This window comes from Syngnathoides biaculeatus, chromosome 19 (genome assembly GCF_019802595.1).
Source record: "Syngnathoides biaculeatus isolate LvHL_M chromosome 19, ASM1980259v1, whole genome shotgun sequence".
Taxonomy (NCBI): Eukaryota; Metazoa; Chordata; class Actinopteri; order Syngnathiformes; family Syngnathidae; genus Syngnathoides; species Syngnathoides biaculeatus.
The window spans coordinates 58,672-84,921 of record NC_084658.1 but is presented as its reverse complement, the minus strand read 5'-3'; the positions used below and the strand labels follow the sequence as shown (position 1 = coordinate 84,921).

Sequence of the window (26,250 nt, the reverse complement as noted above, 5' to 3'; positions counted from 1 at the left end):
GAAGATAGGACCGAAAACGGTATCAACATGTCTAAGCAAACACATACAAAAAGTGGACATTCCCGGCAAAGTGCTGTGCACTCTGTGTTCCGATAGGAGCAAAAAATATCCAGGAGGAAACTAAACACCCCCCCCTCCCCATCGACAGACATTTTCAGTGTTTTTCCAAATTGGTCATTCTCATCCCTGACTGTTCCATGGTCTTCATGGTTGTTATTTTGTCCTTTTTACAGAAAGGAAAGTAGAATTGGGTACCAGGAATGACCAAAACAAGAAACTTCCCCTGTGGTGACCTAGCCAATATCAGCCATAGCGACACATCTGAATTACAAAAAAACTGCAGCACAATTTCAAAACTGCCCGCGTGTTGTGCTAGAGTGTCAAACTCACTTTTGTCACGGGCCACATTGTACTTGCGGTTTCCCTCAATGGGCCATAAAGATTGTGATACGATAAAAATCTTTCACTGCCTCAAAATATTTACACATGAAATTTATGAACTAGTTTTGGAATCAGAAATCAAGGATAATGGGTTATTTCAACTATTGTTGTTTGGTAACACAAGAAGGCTTGTAATATCTCAACGTTATCATTTATGATATGATGTGGCGGGTCGGATCTGCCCCCCAGGCCTTGAGTTTGACACCTGTGCTTCTTCTTCGTTTCCTTTCGGCTTGTCCCGTTAGGGGTCGCCACAGCGTGTCATCTTTTGCCATCTTAGCCTATCTCCTGCATCTTCCTCTCTAACCCCAACTGCCCTCATGTCTTCCCTCACCACATCCATAAACCTTCTCTTTCGTCTTCCTCTCGCTCTTTTGCCTGGGAGCTCCATCCTCAGCATCCTTCTACCAATATACTCACTCTCTCGCCTCTGAACATGTCCAAACCATCGAAGTCTGCTCTCTCGAATCTTGTCTCCAAAACATCCAGCTTTGGCTGTCCCTCTAATGAGCTCATTTCTAATCCTATCCAACCTGGTCACTCCGAGCGAGAACCTCAACATCTTCATTTCTGCCACCTCCAGTTCAGATTCCTGTTGTTTCTTCAGTGCCACTGTCTCTAATCCGTACATCATGGCCGGCCTCACCACTGTTTTGTAAACTTTGCCCTTCATCCTAGCAGACACTCTTCTGTCACATAACACACCAGACACCTTTCGCCAGCTGTTCCAACCTGCTTGGACCCGTTTCTTCACTTCCTGACCACACTCTCCATTGGTCTGTATTGTTGACCCCAAGTATTTGAAGTCATCGACCCTCGCTATCTCTTCTCCCTGAAGCCTCACTCTTCCCCCTCCACCTTTCTCATTCACACACATATATTCTGTTTTTCTTTGGCTAATCTTCATTCCTCTCCATTCCAGTGCATGTCTCTATCTTTCTAATTGTTCCTCTGCATGCTCCCTGCTTTCACTACATATCACAATATCATCTGCGAACATCATGGTCCAAGGGGATTCCAGTCTAACCTCATCTGTCAGCCTATCCATTACCACTGCAAACAGGAAGGGGCTCAGAGCTGACCCCTGATGCAGTCCCACCTCCACCTTAAATTCCTCTGTCACACCTAAGGCACACATCACCATTGTTCTGCTGCCGTCATACATGTCCTGTACTATTTTAACATACTTCTCTGCCACACCAGACTTACGCATGCAATACCACAGTTCCTCTCTTGGTACTCTGTCATAGGCTTTCTCTAGATCCACAAAGACACAATGTAGCTCCTTCTGACCTTCTCTGTACTTTTCCACTAGCATCCTCAATAATGCATCTGTGGTACTCTTTCTAGGCATGAAACCATGCTGTTGCTCGGAGATACTTACTTCTTTCCTGAGTCTAGCCTCCACTACTCTTTCCCATAACTTCATTGTGTGGCTCATCATCTTTATTCCTCTATAGTTCCCACAGCTCTGAACATCCCCTTTGTTCTTAAAAATGGGAACTAGAGCACTTTTCCTCCATTCTTCAGGCATCTTTTCCCCCGCTAGTATTCTGTTGAATAAGTTGATCAAAAACTCCACAGCCATCTCTCCAAATTGCTTCCATACCTCTCCCATTATGTCATCAGGACCAACTGCCTTCCCATTTTTCATCCTTTGTCGTGCCTTTCTGGCTCCCCCCTTAGTAATCATTGCCACTTCCTGATCCTTCACACTTGCCTCTTCAACTCTCCCTTCTCTCTCATTTTCTTCATTCATCAACATCTCAAAGTATTCTTTCCATCTATTTAGCACACTACTGGCACCAGTCAACACATTTCCATCTCTAGAGCATAAAAGCAAAATCTGTGTGACATAGCCGCAGTGATGTCAGCGCAGCCTCCGAGTATAAAGAGGTGTTTATATACTGTATTTTTATTGAGAAAAACTGCTCCTCAAAGAAAACATATTTGGAGCCTTGCTTTCAGGGCCACTTTCGGGCAAGGTTTTTGTGTCTTTTTGTGTTTTTATTTTATCAAAATCTGTCATCAACTCATCTGATAATCTATCTCAAATCTCTTTTTTTTCCCATGCAGTTTATTCAGTGGGTTTGATTGCAACTGCCATCGTCCTCATCTTGGTGCTGATCATCATAACAGCTGTAACAATAGTATGTTGCAGACGCAAGAAGACCACCCTCAAAACTGAAATGGAAGGGGTTCCACTCCAGAGTGTATAGTGGGTTCTCATCAGTCACCGAACACTAATACAATATGCAGGAGCTACAGATATAGTTCAATGGAGAAACAACAAACTACTTCCAAGATTTTTGTTTTTAACACGAGAATCTGCAATTTGGTTTCTGTGAAACCCACTTGTGAATTTGTCAGACATTCTTTTAAGGTATTTTAGAAAATAACATAGAATATGGTGGAACAGTGGAGGACTGGTGAGCACATCTGCCTCACAGTTCTGAGGACCAGGCTTCAAATCTGTCTGACTGCCTCGCGATCGACGCAATGAGAACCCCTGGTGTAACTGAATTTCCTTTGACATGGCTCATTCTGTTGATGACTTTCAACGTAAATGCGCTCGCAGTACTTAAAGCAGCTCTGAACATGCGCTTTCAGCCTAACATCCATGCTCAGTACAGTTAACTTGCGTTTCCTGTTTCCAAGTGAATACCGGCTGTTTTGAAGCAGGCTTGTTTAGTTAAAGTTTATGAAATAAACACGTAAATTAATGTCAAGACTACACAAAATAAGTGACGTCTTTCAATGTGCATTTTTTCTACTCGTAACAAATTTTACCCGCGTGATTTTTCATGCTCGACTGCAGAATTGCGAGCACAGAGGCGAATGTGAGTTAGTGTATGTGTATGTATGTATATATATATATATATATATATATATATACAGCGAAGAAAATAACTATTTGAACACCCTGCTTTATTGGAAGTTTTCCCACTTAGAAATCATGGCGGAGTCTGAAATTTTCATCGTAGGGGCATGTCCACTGTGAGAGAGATAATCTAAAAAGGAAAATCCACAAATCACAATCTATGATTTTTTTTTTTAACGATTTATGTGTGTGATACAGCTGCAATTAAGTATTTGAACACCTGTCTATCAGCTAGAATTCTGACCCTCAAAGACCTATTAGTCCGCCTTTAAAAGTCCACCTCCACTCCATGTATTATCCTGAATCAGATGGACCTGTGTGAGGTCGTTAGCTGCATAAAGACACCTGTTCAACCCATGCAATCAGTAAGACTCAAACTTGTAACATGGCGAAGACCAAAGAGCTGTCCAAATACACCAGAGACAAAATTGTATAACTCCACATGGCTGGAAAGGGCTACGGAGAATTTGCCAAGCAGCTTAGTAAAAAAAGGTCTCCTGTTGGAGCAATCATTAGAAGATCGAAGAAGCTAAACATGATGGTCAATCTCAATCGGAGTGGAGCCCCATGCCAATATCACTTCGTGGGGTCTCAATGATCCTTAAAAAGGTGAGGAATCTGCCCAGGACGACAGGACAATGATCTGAAAAGAGCTTTGACAGGCGTTTCCAAGGTGACTGGATTTAATACACTCAGACGTCATGGTTTGAAATCATGCATGGCACGGAAGATTTCTCCTGCTAAAACCAGCACATGTCAAGGCCCGTCTTGTGTTTGCCAATGACCATTTGGATGATACAGAGGAGTCATGGGAGAAGGTTTTCTGGTCAGATGAGACCAAAATGGAAATTTTGGGTAATAATTCCAATAACCGTGTTTGGAGGAAGACGAATGATGAGTTCCATCCCTAGAACACCATCCCTACTGTAAAGCATGGAGGTGGTAGCATCATGCTTTGGGGTTGTTGTTCTGCACATGGGATAGAACCACTGCACTTTATTAAGGAGAGGATGACCGGGGCCATTTATTGTGAGATTTTGGGGAACAACTTTTTTGCCTCATTCAGGGCATTGAAGATGGGTTGTGGCTTGGTCTTTCAACATGACAATGACCCGAAGCACACAGCCAGGAAAACCAAGGAGTGGCACCGTAAGAAGCATATCAAGGTTCTGGCGTGGCCGAGCCAGTCTCCAGACCTAAACCCAATAGAAAATCTTTGGAGGGAGCTGAAACTCTATGTTTCTCAGCGAAACCCAAAAACCTGTCTAATCTAGAGAAGATCTCTGTAGAGGAGTGGGCCAAGATCCCTCCTGCAGTGTGTGCAAACCTGGTGCACAACTACAGGAAATGTTTGAGGTCTGTAATTGCAAACGACAACTACTCTACCAAATATTAACATTGGTTTTCTCAGGTGTTCAAATACTTATTTGCAGCTGTATCACACAAATAAATCGTTAAAAATCATACATTGTGATTTCTGGATTTTTCTTATTTGATTATCTCTCTCACAGTGGACATCCACCTATGATGAAAATGTCAGACCCCTCCATGATTTCTAAGTGGGAGAACTTGTAATATAGCAGGGTGCTCAAATACCTTTTTTCTTCACTGTATGTCCACACTGGGATTAAAATGACTGATTTATTGCATGTAGACCCGAACTGCTGATTCTCTTCGTCCACGGGCAGATCTCTATCTCCAACCTCTGACTCATGGCAGGGTCCTGTTCATACTTATTTTCTTTACTGTGTATGTATATATATATATATATATATATATATATATATATATATATATTTATTTATTTATTTATTTTTTGTCATTCCTCTCTAGATTGTGGATCACCTATTGCAGATTCAGTGCAACACAGGTTTTTTTTTTCCACACACACCCCCACCAAAAAAAATGGTAATCTCACAGGACGTACTGTATCACGTTAAAAAGCCCCAACACCCCAATAAAAGCCAACTCCGCCTTTTGAAGCTAATTGACCGCATCATCGAATTTACACCCAGCAACTCCCTTTCTCCCTTCCTTCTTCTTCCAATGCTCATTTTTCAGCTGGTGACTCTGTGTGCATGACCTTTCTAGTTCAAAATGTATCCAAAGTGCTCATGCTTGATCTTAAAGCTGCTGCCAAACACCCAAGCTGAAGAGAAAGATGCAAAATTAGAGGATTGCTTTAAAATTATGCTGCTTTCATATTGCGGACAGCCGATTGGGAAAAAAAAATGGCCTGGTGACAATGAAGAAGAGAAGAGGAGGGAGCAGATGGATCGGCAAAAAAGTGAAACTTTTGGATATGATCAAAGACCGCAGATGTGACGCTTTTGTGCCGCCATTATGTCGTGAAGAAATCAGTGGCGCGCCACATAAAGAATGATGTGGTAACATCAACATGAACCATTCAACCCCTGGAAGACGAGGCAAAGGTTGGTTTGAAAACTTTCAAAAAGCGTGTGACAATATGGAATGAGCTGTCGAGTTTAGGAATTGTGTTGATGGCGTTGTGTCCTTGTACAGGGTGTTGGATTAATCGTACATGAATTTATCTCATATCTGCTCTCTTATTTTGCTTTGAATCTTCTTTTGCTATGCTAACTATGCTTCTATTGACTCGTGTTTGGTTTGTTTGTTTACGGTTGTTTGTTTATCAACTCACGGTTGCTTTATTTATCACGTTTGTTCCATTTTGCACTTCCCTACGGAACTAAAAAAGACGATTTGTGACGATTTGGCCAAAACGAGCTGGAGAGAGACACATCCCGCAAAAGTTCCTCTTGTCGAGGTGAAATGGAAGTGATGTAACAGCGGAGCACCAGAAGTGACATCACAACAATGCACCATGGACATTCGGTGTGAGACTACAAGACATAACATGTTAGATTTGCTTGTGACTTTCTGTACTGAAATAAAAAAAAAATACATTATTCTTTCATCATTTTACAGTCTTCTTCTTTTCCTCTCAGCTTGTCCCGTTCGGGACATCATTTCATCTTTTTCCATCTTATCCAATCACATGCATCTTCCTCTTACACCCACTGTCCTCATGTCTTCCCTCATAATGTCCGTCAACCTTCTCCATGGTCTTCCTCTCGCTCTTTTGCCTGGAAGCTCCATCCTCAGCTCCCTTCCACCAATATACTCACTCTCTTGCCTCTGGACATGTCCAAACCACTGAAGTCTGCTCTCTCAAACCTTGTCTTCAAAACATCCAACTTTGGCTGTCCCTCTAATTACCTCATTTCTAATCCTATCAAACCCGCTCACACCGAGCGAGAACCTCAACATTTTCATTTCTACTACCTCCAGCTCTGCATCCTGTTGTTTCTTTAGTGCCACCGTCTCTAATCCGCACATCATGGCCGCCCTCACCACTGTTTTATAAACTGTGCCCTTCATCCTAGCAGAGACGTTTCTGTTACATAACACACCAGACACGTTCCGACGGCTGTTCCAACCTGCTTGGACCCGTTTCTTATCACATTCTTATCCTTATCACACTCACCATTGCTCTGGATTGTTGACCCCAAGTATTTGAAGTCATCCACTTCATCATTTTACAGTATTGTGTATTAATGCTGCTGTATTAATGCGTCATAATAAAAGATGGCCCTCATTCACTAATAAATCCATAGAAATACATTTGTGCATAAATTGAGCATATATTGTGTATAGGGTTACCATTGCATTCATGACCTGTGTACCAACCAATTTTCTTCACACCCCGTGTGTGTCAATGAATCGAAATTCATTCTACAGTAAATGATGGGCTCTTGCCCGTGGTATCTTGTCTGCATAAAACACACTCCTGTTCAGATCCAGTATATTCGTCCATCTGATGGTTGTCAGCCAGCGCAGTTTGTTTTTTTTTCTCACAAGAGTTGGGTGATCCAGAATTTCACTAACTTTCTTGCTCTTTATGCAACAATCAAAAGTTTAGTATCCTCAGAAAGCTTACTAAATACAGAAGGTGACAACATACAGTTGTCATGTAATAGTCATGTTAATCATGACATATTAATTTATACGTCAAGTTTCAGGACAAAGCCATACAAAACAATCTTAAGTGCCGAGAATGAGTAAACACTGCATTTGTTGTTAAAATACAAAGTGAGGAATAGCAGAGCACAGAGGCATTGTAGATGATAAAATTGTGTTGGAAGCAAAAGAAGAGAGATGCGCCGTATATTCGTACTGTACAAATCAAAGCTTGAACGGAACAAGGGTAAAAGTGATGGGTCCTCCTGGTCGTGATCTTGGACAGTCATTACCAAATTTATGGTTTCAAATAGTATTTCTGAAGTTATTTTTGTCTATATGAATGACAAGTTTCATTACAGGGCTGAAGACTGTGACCAAATGTTTTTTTCCAGCCTGTGCAATTAAAATATTCATATTGCATTTACGCAAGATCATATTTTCATTTTTCAAAGTCACCTTTTTTCCTGTCTTGAGAATTTGAGGGTTGCGAATCCAGTGCCTATTTTTTTCTTTCATATCTTGAATTTTCCTTTGTAACTGAAAACAATATTTTTCCGAGTAGTCATTTTGACACCTGAATTTTTCTTTACTAGAAATGTTCGTAAGTAGAGGTGCCACTGTACTGTGAACTGCACTGGTGAATTGGTCTCCCTTCACTCATGGAAAAAAAATTCACTGGCCTATTTTAATTTGTAAAACACCAACACCCAACCCTCCCTACATTCTTCTCACCATACACCAAACAGGCTCTCCGTTTAAATTTTCATTAAGCTCTTTGTTCTTTAAGTCCATATTAGAATTTGTCAATCTTTTCAATATTCTCCTACAAACCACTGGAACACTCCAACAAATAGTTATATTTTTCCTCCCAATACATAATTTTGTTTCTATTGTATTATAATTATTATTAATTCTTTATTAATTATTTTGTTCATTTTATTTATAGCACTTTATTGGAGCTTTAGTTCTAAAATACTATATACTGTAAATTCAAGTGCGTTGAGTTGAGTACAGTGTCCTTCGCTACAATGTGGTTTACTTTATTTACGTGACGTCGCTAATTACATGCATTTTGTGTGTCTACGTGTCTCTGTGTGTGTGTGCGTGTGTATGTGTGTGTGATCGCTAAGGGAAACACTGCACCCTGCATCCAGATTGGCTCAGGGACTGTAGAAGATTGTTAACTGCCCTAAGTACTGGGACCGTCGTAAGGCCCCGCGGCGTTTTCAGCGGGTCTGCTTTCTACATGAAGATTGTCTGTAAATCTGACTCTTTACCGGGTCTTTTCCAGAATAACTCAGACACCTAAGGAGATCGGGCATTTTTCATCCCTGTAATTACAAGGGACAGAAAGTTGCTCAAAAAGATATGGAACCAAAAAAAGTAGAACTTCCAACTTAGTGAGGATAAAATGTAAGTCTATCGAACCATTCTCTCCAGCCATCTCTGTGAGACTAGCTCTTTTTAATATCAGGTCACTGGGTAACAAATCAATGTTGATTAATGACATCATTACAACATATGGTCTGGACTTTTTGTTATTAAATGTAACATAGCAAACAGAAAGTAGCTGTGATACCATTTTAAATGAGGCAACACTAGCAGAATTTAATTTTATGAACAAGTGTCGAACAGGGAAAAAGTTGGTGGTATTGCTGTTATTTTTAAATCATTATTTCAATATAAAGAAATTATACTGGCTGATTTGAGCTCTTTTGAATATCTGTGTTTTTTAGTTAAGGGTGACCCAAAGGTTATCATTTTAATAATTTATAGACCTCCAAGATACAATGGAAAATTTATGGAGGATTTTTCAGAACTGCTGTCAGTTATTTGTACTGAGTACAACTATTTTGTCACAACAGGCGACTTTAACATTCATGTTGACAATAACATGGAAAAAAAATCCAAAGAACTTTCTGGAATACTAAACACATTTGACCTCTCTCAACATATCCAACTCACACTCAAGGTCACATCTTAGACCTGGTCATCTCTAAGGGTGTTGAAATTCCATCGATTGACATTAAGGATATGACTATTTCTGACCATTTTTCTGTATCTTTTGAATTACAGATTCTTCCAAAAGTTCAGACAACCTCTATCTCTATTAAGAAAAGCTACATAAATGCGTCTATGCCACAGACTGTGAATGCTGAGACAGTTGATGAACTTTTAGAAAATATCACCTCGAAAATCACAAATGCCGTGAATGCTGTCGCTCCTGTTTAAACTAAAACCATCCTGAGGTGACCTAGAACACCGTGGAGGAGCACAATGATGGTCAAGAGATGTAAATCGGAGTGTAGGAAAGCAGCAGTGAGTTCAAGGGTTAATATAGCGCACTTCTGCTAGATTTAGACAAAAATAAATGTTTTTGCCATTAAAAGAGCAAAATAAAACAACAATAAACCATTTGAAGAATATAAAATTGGAATGACTGCATGTTTTAAAGCAAACAGTGGCATTCCTGAAGATCACACTCCAAGCAGTGTGTATCAAGAGCAATTAAAAAATGCTCTTCATGCAAATTCAAATAATCCTACAAAACAATGGACTGAAAAACATTGGGTTAACAAACTAACTGTCAGCGTATAACAATACGTTAACCAAGCACTACACGCAGAAAGAGTGCTACAAAATAAGAAAAAGAAAGTTGACACCTTTCTGACAGAGGAAGGAGAAATTTATAGAGCTCTATAATCATGGCCGTAGATGAGGAAGAGTAATGGGGAGGGGATGCAAATTTGATCAAAAAGAAATTTTGCTGTCGTTGCTGTTGTGCTGGAGAAAAAGGACACATTTCACGTGACTGCCCTAAAACTAAAACACCCACCACCGCATAACTAGAGCAGCCATCTCCCCATCAAAAATGTCACAGCTCCCAAAATACAACTTTTTAATTTGCCCCATACATTTGTTGGTAAGAGATAGCTTCCTGAAACTAGGACTGGGCTTAATTCCCTCTCTTACTCAAAATATAGAAGTAAAAAGAAAAAAGGAATTACTGGGAAGGCAGTTAAATATCTTACACAATGGGAATGCAGCACTCTATTATTACACCTTAGATATTCCAAACAAACCTCCCACAAGAACAGGAGATCTCTTGCTGCAAACAGCACGAGACATGATTGACCAACCACAAAATGATGTAGGAAGTGACTCATTGCATGTGACTATGTAGTATAAAATACTGTAAATGTTATTTTCTTTTTCTGTGGTGTGGCGGAGAAATATGTTAGAATAGTACAGGACATGTATGAGGGCAGCAGAAATGCGGTGAGATGTGCCATTGGTGTGTCAGAAAAATTTAAGATGGAGGTGTTCCACACTGAGCCCCTTCCTGTTTGCGGTAGTAATGGATAGGCTGACAAACGAAGTTAGATTAAACTGGATTCCCCTTGGACCATGATGTTTGCAGATGATATTGGGACCTGCACTGAAAGCAGGGAACAGGCGGAGGAACAGTTAGAAAGAAGGATGTACGCTCTGGAAAGGAGAGGAATGAATATTAGCAAAAGTAAAACAGAATATATGTGCGTGAATGAGAGGGGCGGAGGAGGAAGAGTGAAGCTCCAGTGAGAAGAAATACCGAAAGTGGACAACTTCGAATACTCGGGGTCAACAATACAGAGCAATGAAAAGTGTGGTAAGGAAGTGAAGAATTGGGTCCAAGCGGGGTGGAACAGTTGGCGGAAGGTGTCTGGTGTTCTATGTGACAGGAGAGTATCTGCCAGGATGAAGGGCAAAGTTTATAAAACAATGTTGAGACCGGCAATGATGTACGGATTAGAGATGGTCGCCCTGAAGAAACAACAGGAAGCAGAACTTAAGGTAGCAGAAATGAAGATGCTAAGGTTCTCGCTTGGTGTGAACAGGTTGGATAGGATTAGAAATGAGCTCACTAGAGGGACAGCCAAAGTTGGATGTTTTGGAGGCAAGGTGAGAGAGGGCAGACTTCGGTGGTTTGGACATGTGCATAGGGGAGAGAGTGACTATGTTGGTAGAAGGGTGCTGAGCATGGAGCTGCCAGGTAAAAGAGTGAGAGGACGACCAAAGAGAAGGTTGAGGGATGTTGTGAGGGAGGACATGACGACAGTGGGTGTTCGAGAGGAGGATGCATGAGATAGGCTTGGATGGAAAAAGATTACACGCTGTGGCGACCCCTCATGGGACAGGTCAAAAGAAGATGTTGGGCTGCAACATTGACAGCCGTAATGATAATTTTGTTCATATGGTGCCTTTTGGCACCTGTGAAACTGAAAAAAAAAAACATAAGAGAACCAATAATTATACTCAGTCAACTATGCCTACCACACGTTAGATAAAGACCAGCAACCTCATTTGTTAACATCATGAAAATCAGGAAGCAGTGGAAGTTTAGCATCATTTTCAAGGGGAGTGTTAGCAACAATAAAATCATCTTGAGGAGCAACATGGGGCTGGGGTCGAATGAGGACATAATTGCTGCGGCCATCAGCAGGGGCACCAGTCACCTTCTCAATCAGACAGGTTAAAAGAGAATGAATGCAACGAATGCAAGAGCATCCACAGAGGGTGAGAATAGAGGTGAAAACAGCCGGAGAGATGAAGATTGTTTCAATGACACCCTTCTATTTATCAAACACATTCATCCAGTTATCCCACATAAACGGGTCAACACCAGAGTTTTCCTTCATTTTCTTAGCAAGGGTTCTAAGTTATCTGCGGCCTAAGTAAGGCGTCCGCCAGGATGCGTGTTATTCGGCAAACACCTTCTTTCTCGGCCAACAGTGCTTCTAATGCGATTCTATGTTGAAAAGCCATAATAGATGTAGCCATAAGTTGCTCATGTACAACTTCAAATCCTTCAAGGGGGAAATTGCCCAAATGTTGCACATTATAATGTATGTAATTAATATAGTTGACATTTTCGTTAGGAATAGCATGGAACAGAGTGGAAATTACAGGTATATTTTCAAAACAGGCAAATACCTGATCAGCCAGTTTATACTCATCTGGGACACCATGGGGGACGCCAATAGCGTCAATGTAGGTGGGGTCGTCAGCACCGAGCCAGGTAGGTTTGGACCTATGTGAACTATGTAATAGGCCAAGAGTTTCCTTTAAGATTTCAGGGGATCATCTAGGGTGACAGGAACAACGGAAATGGGTAAAAGTAAAGTTACTAATGCACATCTGCCCGTCCTGTTGCGCAGGAGGCGGTCGAAGAGACTGTCCCCTCCGCATCACCACCACACATCAGCATGGCTGGATGGTTGGAAGAAAGGTGCTTCCTGGGTCTCCGCATACTGATCATCGGAGATATTGCCAATAGGGGCACCATCACCTCGAAGGAAAATACAGGTGTAGTAGGCTTCAGGCCATCCGGAAAAGGTGTCAATGAAAACAAGAAGCTAGCGCTTACCTTGAACAGGAGTGATCATGTCTGTGAAATCCATGACCAGTTAAGCAGTTGTCTTTATGCAGCTAACCAGTCATGTTAATGCCAGTATGGAGATACAGTGAAGAAAAGAAGTATTTGAACAAGCTGCTATATTGCAAGTTCTCACACTTAGAAATCATGGAGGGGTCTGAAACTTTTATCATAGGTGCATGTCCACTGTGAGAGAGATAATCTTAAAAGAAAATCCAGAAATCACAATGTATGATTTTTTTCAACAATTTATTTGTGTCATACAGCTGCAAATAAGTATTTGAACACCTGAGAAAACCAATATTAATATTTGTTACCGTAGCCTTTGTTTGCAATTACAGAGGTCAAACGTTTCCTGTAGTCGTTCACCAGGTTTGCACACACTGCAGGAGGGATTTTGGCCCACTCCTCCACAGAGATCTTCTCTAGATCAGAGAGGTTTCAGCTCCCTCCAAAGATTTTCCATTGGTTTTAGGTCCGGAGAACCAGAACCTTGAAATGCTTCTTACGGAGGCACTCCTTGGTTTTCCTGGCTATATGCTTCGGGTCATTGTCATGTTGAAAGACCCAGCCACGACCCATCTTCAATATTCTGACTGAGTGAAAGAGGTTGTTCTCCAAAATCTTACAATACATGGCCGCGGTCATCCTCTCCTTAATACAGTACATTCATCCTGTCCCATGTGCAGAAAAACACCCCAAAGCATGAGACTACCACCCCAATGCTTCACAGTAAGGATGGTGTTCTTAGGATGGAACTCGTCATTCGTCTTCCTCCAAAAACAGTTTGTGGAATTACCAAAAAGTTCCATTCTGGTGTCATCTGACCACAAACCTTTCTCCCATGACTCCTCTGTATCATCCAAATGGTCATTGGCAAACTTAAGATGGGCCTTGACATTTGCTTGTTTAAGCAGGGGAATCTTCCGTGCCATGCATGATTTCAAACTATGACATCTTCGTGGATTATCAACTGTCACCTTGGAAACAGTAGTCCCAGCTCTTTTCAGGTCATTGACCAAGTCTTTTCGTGTAGTCATGGGCCGATTCCTCACCTTTCTAAGGATCATTGAGATCTCATGAGGTGATATCTTGCATGAGGCTCCACTCCGATTGAGATTGACAGTCATGTTTAGTTTCTTCCATTTTGTCATGATTGCTCCAACAGTGGACTTTTTTTTCACCAAGCCGCTTGGCAATTTCTCTGTAGCCCTTTCCAGCCATTTGGAGTTGTACAATTTTGGCTCTAGTGTCTTTGGACAGCTCTTTGGTCTTGGCCACATTACAAGTTCGAGTCTTCCTGATTGTATGGGGTGGACAGGTGTCTTTATGCAGCTAATGACCTCACACAGGTGCATCTGAATCAGGATAATACATGGAGTGGAACTGGACTTTGGAAGGTGGACTAACAGGTCTTCTCGCTGATAGATAGGTGTTCAAATACTATTTGCAGCTGTATCACACAAATCGTTAAAAAAAATCATATATTGTGATTTTTGGATTTTCTTCCACAGTAGATATACACCTACGATGAAAATTTCAGACCCCTCCATGATTTCTATGTGGGAGAACTTATATATAATATAGCAGCGTGTCCAAGTACTTATTTTCTTCACTGTATGTGATGTTTGGTGCCATGAGAATTTTCAACGCTCTCAAAGCATGCGCCATACAATAAGTGTTACCATCTGCTTTTAGAACTGGCCTGAGTGGTGTACACCAGGAGGATGTGGATGTTTCCAGGACTCCAGAATTCCACAGGACACTGCGAGTGTCCTCCATCCCCTGGTTCGGAGCTGTGAGCCAAAGATATTGAGATCTGTAAACATCCTGGAACAACACTGATTTTAATGTCTGGTGTCTTAGTACAATGTCCAACATCAAAGGCTCCAGAGGACCAAACTGATTTAGGCAGTTCGTTTAACATTGACTCGGCGTCATCATGGTCAGAGTAGTCACGTCCGTGTTCTCTAGTTCGGGTCTCGTGTTCCAATATAGTCATATTAGTTGTCGGGGGTGTGTCGGGAACAATGATGCGGTATGCATCTCCAGATTTGGAGATCTGTACGTTCGGGAGTGGTGTGTCCTCCCAGTAAGTCATTTGAGTCAGTTGTTTCACCATAGGTCCCAGCTGCCGGGCCTCGTGTCCTGGAGACAGAGCTAGTGAAATGTGGGATACTGAATGACTGACTAATATAATATATAATAATATAATAGTCGTGTTATTTCTGCCTCCGAGAGGACGCTTCGCATCAAAATCAATAAGACCGTTTTCACCAACCCCCACTTCAGCACCTCGCTTCCTCTCTGTGTGTGTGTGTGTGTGTGTGTGTGTGTGTGTGTGTGTGTGTGTGTGTGTTCGATCTGCCTTCTTCCTCATTTCCAGTCCCTTTTTTACCCACGTCCACATATCAAATAAAACTTTTCTCAACCCCATTTTTTCTTCATGTGCTCCTTGATGCCCTCAACATCACGTGCCACGTTACCAGTGATTTGGGTAGTTTCCTACCTATACCTGAGGTTTCCAGGGGTGAGTTCACGTCCAGGCAAAGACCGTGGCCACGGCACTCGAGACCCTTTCCGGGACTGGGCCTCGACTTTGCGCCTGGAAGCTGAGGGTTGATGAGAACCCGAAGGAAGTGAAGACATCTCTGGAGAGTAGGAAACTCCCACACTCATGAGGTATGAGTGAATGCGCGTCTGGGTGACTGCGGCAGAACCAAACCTCGAGAATACTAGTCACTATTGAGTAGACCTTTAGTCTATAAAACTGAGAAAAGGGCAAGGTGTGTCCTGTACGTGAACTCCGTGAAACGTGTGCATGTGTAAAAGTATGAGTGGAGGTTGGCTCCCTCATTTGAACAGGAAATTGAGTGACAACTGTTTGAGGATGCAGAGGTCAGAATTATCCGCCACTTGTGGTAGAAGCTTGAGAATTACCTCAAACAGAACATAATTGTCACCCTCTTCAGGGGACAGTCAGTATAGTTCAGGGGAAAGTCACCCTAGGTGAACCACTGACTCCAACAGGGGAAAAACAAATCGCAAAATAGTTGATAAACAGCAAAATAGTTGAAACACATCTGAAAAAAAAAAAAGAATGATGTGTAAGGACTAGAAGTTTGTAGAAAGCAAATGTCCTACTAAAATAAAACATCCAAATTTGTGGATAACACAATATGACTTTGCTGGCCAGCTCAACATACACACACAAAAATATATATAGTTGACCTGCAGGATGAAATAAGAGAAACACACACAAAAAAAAAACAAAAAAAAAAAAACAACAACAACAACAAAAAAAGCTGGACTCAAGATGATGTGAAAACGGTATCACATCTCATAAAGTTGATGTAACATAATTGGTCCAGGGAACGCGAGACTTGAGAAAATCTTTCCACTTAAATGGTGTGGAAGTACAATAAATTTGGATGACAGCAAAGTACTTTCTCACAGCAACAGGGAGTTCGAGGGTGAATATCGCGCACCTCTGCTAGATTTAGAAAATCTAAATGAGTTTTTTTTTTTAATTTTCCAATGGCAAATTGTTCTGCCATTGGAAGAGCAAAATAAAATAACAATGAACCATTTGAAGAATATAGAATTGGAATGACTGCATGTTTTAAAGCAAAGAGTGGCATTCCTGAAGATCACACTCCGAGCGTGTGTATCAAGGGCAATTAAAAAATGCTCTTCATGCAAATTCAAATAATCCTACAAAACAATGGATTGAAAAACATTGGGTTGACAAATCGACTGGCAGCCTGTAACATTACGTTAACCAAGCACGACATGCAGAAAGAGTCCTACAAAATAAGAAAAAGAAAGTTGACACCTTTCTGACAGAGGAAGGAGAAATTTATGGAGCTTTATGCGAAACGTTTGATAATTGTGGCCACAGATGAGGAAGAGAGCAGCCATCTCCCCATCAAAAATGTCACAACTAATGCTCCCAAAATGCAACTTTTTAATTTGCCCCGTACTAGGACTGGGCTTATTTCCCTCTCTGACAGGAAAAATAGAAGTAAAAAGAAAAAAAGGAATTACTGGGAGGACAGTTAAATATCTTACAAAATAGAAATCCAGCACTCTATTATTACACCTTAGATATTCCAAACAAACCTCCCACAAGAACAGGAGATTTCTTGCCACAAACAGCTCAAGACGTGATTGAACAACCACAAAATGATATAGGAAGTGACTCATTGCATGTGACTATGTAGTATAAGATACTGTAAACTTATAACAACCCACACCAGACAAAATCATGATTATCTGTCCTCAGATGGTATATCAGTCATGGTCACAGGAACAAGACTGACTGACAAACTAAATGCACTAAACAAGCAATGGACACCACCACACACGTCATTACAGCAGGAGTGGAAGAGTTTGGGACAATTTGTTTTGGTAGTATGAAATGTTCCTGATTGGACAGAAAAAGAACCAGATTTGGATTGGGATGACTGAACTGTACAGACAATATCTTATTGGACAGTCTTAAACAATCTGAGACCAGATGCTGCTGTATTCACGGTGGTATCACAATCTACACAGACAATACTGGAAAAATAGAGGAATAGCGACAACTACAGGGAACACAGTGACACATGCAGAGCGACTACAAAATTTGCTCACAGCAGTTCAATTACCAAAAGAAATAGCCATATGTAAATGTGCAGTACACACATCAAATACAGACAAAGAATCATTAGGAAATTGATTTACAGATAAAACAGCAAAAGAAGCAGCAGCCAAAACCTTTATGGGATCAGCTGACCATGTAACAAATGAAGACATACTTTAAGATGATGTGTTAAACAAAATGCAACAACAAAGCTTACCAGTAGAACTAAAAATGTGGAAAAGTTAAGGTACTACATTACAAAATGGGAATTATGTCAGCACAGACACAAAAAAAAAAATTCTACCAAAAACATTTTTTAAGTGGGCGGCAATCTTGAGCCATGGGAAGTCTCAGGTCTCAACAGGGGGAATGTTTGCCCTGGTACAAAGGCATTACATGATCCATGGATTTAACGTGTATGCAAAAAACTTTTTTTGTAGGGCTTGTTTGATCTGTATGCGACATAATCCACAAGGGAATGTGCATCCAAAACGTGGTCAGTTTCCTCAAGCTACACATCCATTCATCCCTCCATCCATTTTCTTAGCCACTTATCCTCACAAGGGTCGCGGGGAGGGCTGGAGCCTATCCCAGCTGTCAACGGGCAGGAGGCATGGAACACCCTGACCTGGTTGCCAGCCAATTCACCCCTCCGTAGAAATTGCGTCATCCGCGTCACTGACCAATCAAAGGCCAGAGCTCTGCATAAACCACGCCCCTTTTTTGCACCCGCCGTTCCCTCAGACAACGTTGCATGGTCCAGTATAGCTTTTGGTTTTGGGTTCTTTAACAATCGATATGGTTAAGAGGTGTAGTCACGGACTTTGTAAGAGTGACGTCAGGTATCCTGAAAGGGTAGTTGGTGGAGTTCAATTCGTACCCTTTCCAAAACCGAAGACCCAGTACGAAAAATGTCTTCGATGCATCAAACTTTGTGGAAGATCGTATGATCAACTGAATCCATCTAAAATCAACCGGAACAGATATGTTTGCACGAAGGTAAGCCCTATATTTGATTTTCAATGCATGTCTCATATAAATAAATTCGCAGTTCTTCGCTTCCATCACATAGCTCCGTGTGAATGATTGACACACTTGATCTGTGTTGAGCGATATTTTGCGATGATCTGACTGCACAAACGTGTCCGTTTGTTGCCGGCTAGGGAGCGAAGCTAAACCGGACTATGTTTGGCCGAAGGTATGCCCTATATTTGATTTTCAATACATGTCTCATATAAATGAATTAGCAGTTCTTCGCTTGCATAACATAGCTACGTGTGAATGATTGACACACTTGATCTGTGTTGAGCGATATTTTGCGATGATCTGACTGCACAAACGTGTCTCTGTTCGGCGGTCCCGAGCTAAGCTCAACCAGACTTTGTTAGCACGAAGGAATGCCCTATATTTGATTTTCAATACATATCTCATATAAATGAATTAGCAGTTCTTTGCTTGCATAACATAGCTACGTGTGAATGATTGACACACTTGATCTGTGTTGAGCGATACTTTGCGAGGACCTGACTGCACAAACGTGTCTCTTTGTTCGCGGCTAGTGAGCTAAGCTAAACCGGACTAGCGAGTCCTAAAAGCCTTCGACGTGCACCGAGACACCAAGACTGAAGGAAGGATGTTTGAGGACACTAAAGTAGTGATTGTCGTACTCGGTCGGGACTTACGTAGGTTCGGCAATAATTCAAGAATAATTATTGAGGGGAGCGCGTGACATTACACAAAGAAAATGAGAGAAACAACTCGTAAATCAAGCCTTGCCTTCTTTTCCTTCATACGGCGGTTCACAAACGGCTATACAGATACACATACAGAATCTGCACACAAGTGTGATATGTAACACAAAAATAGGAATCTGTCAATGACGAATTCGTCTTTGGGTTATAATATATTATATTAGGTGGCTTCTCGGTCTTCCTCTGACTCCGGAAATATCTTGCGCTAATATCAATGGTTTCTCCGTCGATATGCATGTAAATACCATTGAAATACCCCTCGCTGAAATAATTGAATCCCTGCTGTCTGCTTTTCAACAATATTTCACTATTCGCTAAGAATGCGAGTGAGAAATCAGCTGGTAAATCAGACAATTTCGCTCTCGTCTTTTCTTCCTGCGCCGCCATTTTTGGTAATTGTTTGTCTGAGGTTAGCACACGTGGGGTGACGTAACTTCAGGAGGCGTGGTCAAGTGCCCTGTACGAAGGGGTCAATTTCGCCGGAATGATTCCACACGAAATGTGGGTCCCATCACAAAACATCAACAGCGTTGGAGAAACAGATTCAGGATGGTTCCGATTGCGTGTTCGATGGAATTTTGCTACGTTTGCACGAGTCCACTACAGCTGATTAGCCGAAGTTTTTGTGCTCACCCCTGTTGAAGAGGATGCCATTTGTCATCTCCCAGCCGGGCTGTGGAGCACTGGACCCGCTGATGTTGGACTCATGACAAACACACCACCAGTAATTATACAGGAAGAAGGAACGTCGTCCGATAATTCGACAATACCCGCTGAAAAAAGACGCTGAAATAGGCAACCAACCTGTAGTTAACGAATTAAAAAAGCCAGGAATTATACGCGCGTGCCAAAACTCGCTTTGTCATACGCCTATATTTCCAGTCCGAAAAGCACACTCTAACAAATGGAGATTAATTCAAGATTTGCTTGCAGTAAACCAAGCACTACAATCGCGTGCGCCAAATAACCCTTCCTAATCCACACACTCTTTTGAAGTCATTACAACCGGAAACCAGTTGGTTTTCGGTGGTGGACCTGAGTAATGCCTTTTGGAGTATCCCTGTCCATCCTGACAGCCAATACTGGTTCACGTTTACGTTCAAAGGTGAGAAATTAACATTCACAAGGTTATCCCAGGGATTTTCTGACTCCCCAACAATTTTCTCAGAAGCAATCAAAAGGTTTTTGGCCTCATTTAATGCCCCACACAAGAGCCAAATTTTGGTATATGTGGATGACATTTTAGTTGTATCAAACACACAAGAGCAATGCAAAATCGATACATTAGCGTTACCGCAATATTTGTATGAGACAGGAAATAAAGTTTCAAAAGACAAAATGCAATTATGGAAACAAGAAGTAACCTATCTAGGACACATTTTGACTGAGCGAGGACGCATTGTCAGTGACAAACAGAAACAAGCCGTCGCCAAGGCTCCAAAACCTGTAACAAAAAAGCACATGATGTCATTTTTGGCTCTTTGCAATTATTGTCGTGCCTGGATTGCAAATTACTCAGAAATCACGCGACCATTGCTGAACATAATTTATGATAAGCCAATGACATTACAAGACAAAATTGCATGGATGCCAGAAGCCGACAAAGCTTTTGATCTTGCGAAAAAGAACTCATTGTTCAGCTGTGCTAGCACTACCAAATTATGATAGGCCATTTGAGCAGACAGTGACTGCAAAAAACGGGTTCATGACCTCAGTGTTACTGCAGAAACACTGAGGAAAAATGAGACCAGTTGCATACTTTTCGCAACAATTGGATTCCGTAGCACGAGCCACTCCAGAGTGCGTTCAGGCAGTGCTGGCTGCTGCTCTGGCTGTTGAGGCGTCTGCGGAAGTAGTCTTGTTCCACCAGTTAACACTGAAAGTGCCACACACAGTTTCAGTCCTTCTGCTGGAAACAAAGATGACATTTTTATCACCAGCACGGCACTTACATTGCACCGCGACATTGTTATCACAGGGACACATTACAATTGTAAGATGTGGGGGACTGAATTCAGTGACACTTTTACCCACACCAGCAAAGGGCACTCCACACGACTGTGGAAGGCAGGTCCAAATTTCCACCAAACTGTGACCTGACCTAATGGACACTCCCCTCCCGACTGGAGAGGTTGTTTTTGTTGACGGATCAGCAAGCAAAGGGGAAGATGGCCGCAACAGGGTGGGATTTGCAATCACGACACAAACTAAGGTCTTGTTTCAGGCAACACTCAACTCTGTGTGTTCGGCACAGGCAGCAGAATTGTCTGCACTGATCCAGGCTTGTAAGCTGTTTTCCAAGAAACATGTTACAATCTGGACTGACAGCCAATACGGCTGGGGCTCAGTTCATGTGTATTGTCAACAATGGTCAAATCGGGGCTTTACTACCACAACAGGTAAAGAGGTTGCTCACAAGGCACTTCTCCAGCAGTTACTGGATGCAGTACAATTGCCGGACAAAGTAGCCATTTGTAAATGTGAAGCTCACTTAGCAGGAAATGACCCAATCATAATAGGTAACAGACTAGCTGATCAAGCAGCCAAGGCTGTAGCCCAGGGATTCCCCATGGTTGACACAGCACTGGTGAAAGAGGTAACAAAAACACACGCAGTTAATGATGACATTTTGATTTCACATCAGAAAAAAAGCACCACTCACTGAACGCACACATTGGGAGGACAAAGGTGCAAAAATTGACAAGGACGGGGTTAGCAAATTGGCTGATGGAAAACCCTGGCTGCCAAAATCATTGTTTGGATGGACAGCAAGATTGACACATGGCTTGAGTCATGTGTCAACAGGGGGGATGGTGCCATTGACACAACAGTTTTATCACACACATGGGTTTACACACTTTTCAAATTTTTTTTGCAAACAATGTGTTATCTTTTTAAAAAATAATGCACAAGGGTATTTAAGACCAGGAAGAGGAACATTTTCTCTGCCTCCAGAACCATTTCACACAATCCATATGGATTACATTGAGTTAAACAAAGCATTAGGGATGCAATATTGGTTGTTGATAATTGATGTGTTCTCCAAATGGGTTGAGTTGATTCCAACAGCGCATGCTGATGCAAAGACAGTTGTAAAAGCACTGTGTAATCGTATTATTCCAACATTTGGCATTCCAAGTGTGATTCAAAGTGACAATGGCACACATTTTGTGAATGACGCTGTGACAAAAGTTGGACAGCTGCTGAAAATCGACTTAAAACGTCATTGCGTGTATCATCCGAAATCTGCTGGGCTCGTTGAACGAACAAACGGAACTGTCAAAGCTAAACTCATAAAGACAATGAGGGAAACAAAAAGACAATGGCCAGACTGTGTTTCAATCGTTGCAATGGCAATGAGGATAGTGCCAGCCGAAGGAAAAACATTATCCCCATTTGAAATTCTATATGGCCGCCCTTGTAGACTTCCAGACCTGGACTCGTCAGAATCACCAGCAACGGGTACATCGATCCCAGTCCACATGAAAAACATGTTTGACCGGAAAGAGATGCATAAATACAATGACTTGCCAGTGTGTTCTGCTCCACAGACAGATCACGTCCACGTGGGAGACCAAGTCTTCCTCAAAGTGCTGAGACGACCTCGCTGGGACAGTGAACGCTGGGACGGCCCCCACCAGGTGATAGCAGTGACACCTACGGCTGTAAAGGTCCAGGGACGTGACGGTTGGATCCACCAGTTGCAGTGCAAACTCCTTCGATTCCCTGCTGACGGGCCTAGTGACGGGAGTCCCATGGGGTAGGATCTCCACGACGTACACACCAGTGTACCGACGAAAGACTACAGTTGGAGAGAGGGTTTTCTGTGGCAAACACACCCACACTCAAGAGGCTGACCGCAGTCCTGTCGACCATATATGCTGTTTACTTTCTTCCAGGGCTGTGCCTGATGGCAGATGGTGCACAACCTCGCAGCAAGGAAAGCACCAACACGGAACGGTTGCCCAGCCGTAGACTGTTATCTACGTCCATCCTGGGAAACCTATGGCTGCTGATGGACAGAACGGGGACGATGATTAATGTAACTTCCCTTTCTCAAGAACTTTCCATCACCATCCCGCTGGACCAATTGCAGTCCTGCCAGACAAGGTTCAGCAAGATCTCAGCGGTTCCTGACTATTCGGGTGCAAATTTAGAAGAGCAATATACTGAAGTAACTAAAATGAGTCAGTGGCAAGATTATTGGTTTTATCTAATGAGTGCGCATGATGCAAATGATAAAAAATGGTTGTCCTGGTCGAATTATATCACTTCTGTCGATGGTGATTATTGGTCAAATCCACATAGGAATCAGGGAGCGTCAAATTTGCACGCAAAATATCTATCAAGTGACAGTGGTCTGATGTACCCACCATAACATTTGTATTACAGCCAATGTCGTCCCTACCAAATAAAGACAAAGAGAACTGCACTATGCTCACGCTATGGGCATGGTACGGAGGAGGGGGCCATCCACGTGTCCCAATTAAATTGTGCTATAATTGGCACCCACCCGTCCAAAATGGCCAGTCACAGCAAGAGCATCTAAACGCTGTTGTCACCTCCCTGCGAGAAAAAATAAGGGAAAAAACGCATGGTGTTAAAACTCACTTTAAAGGAGAAGACATTGAAACTCTGTTAAGAGAAGACACAGGTGTTGGGATCAATGATAACCTCTTCCTCAAACGAGTAGTGGAAGTAGCTAAGTCGTTAAAGAAAGATTGTGTTGTGTGTATGAAACCGCGTGCTGCTTTGCAGGTTGTAGAGGCAGTCCCATCTGAGTGTGTTCTGAATATGACCCAGGGTCTGCCAGGCACCTCTTTTTGTTTAGCATACTCAACTCATTTTCCCATTGTGCAAGGAGAGACCAGACCGATGTTGTTTCACCTTCCAACCTCTGGGAACTTCACGTGCTTTAAACGAGATAAGTGCGGACAGACTAAGTGTATTGATCATGGTAACATCAAGTTCACTCTGTGCGGCACCAGTGAGACTTTTCCAACAAATCTCACCAAGTTTGTTCGGCAGTCGCAGCTGTGGTGTTATTGTGGTGGAGGGACTTTGTACGCTAAATTGTCTTCATATTGGTCAGGAACTTGTGTGTATGTTACTGGAGTCCAGCAAACAACTTCTTTTGTTGTGAATGATGTGTTAACACTTAACAGTACACTCAGGACGAAAAGAGATTTGAGTAATGCTAATTTAAAGCCTCCAATTACACAGAAAACCCCAGTTTATTTTGATGCAATTGGCCAACCTCGGAACATCCCAGACAAGGATAAATTGTTAGATGAAACGAAAGCAGCATTCACACAGCTGCCTTTCATAAGTTATCTTTTTCCTATAACCACATATAAGCACACTGAATTATTCAATTATCTAAATCATAAAGTTAACACGTTAAGAAATTTCACAGAAGCATTGTTTACACATACAGCTTCACAATTGCATGCCACTTCACTTGTGGCTTTGCAGAATAGGCAGGCATTAGACATGATATTGGCGGAAAAAGGAGGGGTTTGTCGTATGATTGAATATGGTGAGTGTTGTACCTTTATCCCTCTACACACATTGTCTAATGGTTCATTAACTCAAACCCTTACACTACTCAGGGCTTATAGGGAGAAAGCTCAGAATATAGAAGGTGTCAAACCAAACGCCTTTTTGCAATGGCTACAGAATACGTTAGGAAATTGGAAAACCATAGCTGTTGCTATAGCCGCGATTATCATTTGTATTTTATTATTGTCTTGTTTTTGTATCATTTGTGGTATTCCCCTTTGCAAAGTCTGTACTGCGAGAGTCATGGATGTTGTTGAGATGAAAGTAGCAGCTCAAGTGCCATGTCTGAATATCAACTAGTGTACGTGGACTGATAATGATGATGATTCTACTGTTATGTCAACCTTTTTTTGACGACTTCACAGAAAAGCAATGCAGTTGTGAATGTTTGATGTTTCTAGGTTTACCTTGTATATACCTATATTTAGTCAAATACAACTTTAGTCTTTCGCCTCAACTTTCGCCCTTGCTTGGGAAAGGGTTTCTACTCTTTTTTTTTCCCTGGTGGGTTTTTTGAGTAGTTTTCTTCCCACTCAAGCAACGGCTTTTGATAATGTTTGATGTTGTGTTTTATTTTTATCTGATAAACAGTTAAGTAATTTATTACTATGTTAGTTGTCATGATAAAAATATATCATTACTATTATAGTTGCTGTTAGGATTGTTTTATCATGCGTTTGTGAAAGGAGTGTTAATTAGTGATGCTTCCCATAACCGTTGAATAACCGAATGTATTGTGCAACCATGGTTATATAAGTTGTTTTTCACTTTCGTATCACTCAGCTGTTTTTATATCTCACTTGTTTTTCTGGTCAAGATGTCTTGACCGTTTCACTCTCACTTGTTTTATCTCGTTCACATGCATATCTCGCTTGTTTTATCTGGTTCAAAGACGAACATTGTTGTGGGATATCTTGACTGTTATCTCACTCGTTTTTCTAGTCAAGACGTCTTAACCGTTTCACTCTCACTTGTTTTATCTGGTTCAAAGACGAACATTGTTGTGGGATATCTTGACTGTTATGTTTCTCAGAGCCTGAAGGACACACTTAGGTGTCAATAGTTAATTGGCTACAATTGTTGCGGCGCCAGGTGGGACGGGTAGGCCACCCGCCCTTTCTCTCGCACGCAACTGAAAAGTATAATAGAGAGATGCAGAGTACAAACAGGTAGAATCTGCTGTTGTTTCACCTTTCAACCTCTGGGAACTTCACGTGCTTTAAACGAGATAAGTGCGGACAGACTAAGTGTATTGATCATATAGATATCTTGACTGTTATGTTTCTCAGAGGCTGAAGGACACACTTAGGTGTCAATAGGTAACTGGCTACAATAGAGAGGTGCAGAGTACAAACAGGTAGAATCTGCTGCGGGTTTCCTACGGACGCCCAGCTGGTTGACAAAGCGGACCTCTACCTGGGTGACGGCTCTCCACCTTCTCGGCATAGGTAAGGGGCTCATATGATTGATTTCACGCAATGTCAACCGTGTTTTGAGAACTTGCATTTGGTCGAAATAAATATGCCAGTTATTGAGGCTAAATAGCATTTGGGAACGTTGGTCTTTTGTTGAGTGTCATCTTTGTCTC

At 41.9% G+C, this 26,250-nt stretch overlaps 1 protein-coding gene across 4 annotated transcripts in view; it reads left to right on the top strand.

The window, feature by feature from the left end:
- f3a (coagulation factor IIIa) overlaps positions 1-23,028 on the top strand; it is a 59,700-nt gene extending 36,672 nt beyond the window's left edge. The window contains exons 6-8 of one of the 4 annotated variants that reach the window (XR_009792756.1): positions 2,518-2,659; positions 5,156-5,754; positions 6,042-6,705. Coding sequence is in view for 3 of the 4 variants with exons in the window: in XM_061805555.1 (XP_061661539.1) it covers positions 2,518-2,659; position 5,156 (143 nt within the window). In the remaining variant the exon portion in view is untranslated. Of the gene's footprint in view, positions 1-2,517; positions 2,660-5,155; positions 6,706-12,504; positions 12,653-14,420; positions 15,183-22,651 lie in introns of those variants that run through there. The other 3 variants (XM_061805556.1, XM_061805555.1, XM_061805558.1) reach the window with 3 other exon arrangements.
- The last annotated feature ends 3,222 nt before the right edge of the window (positions 23,029-26,250 follow it).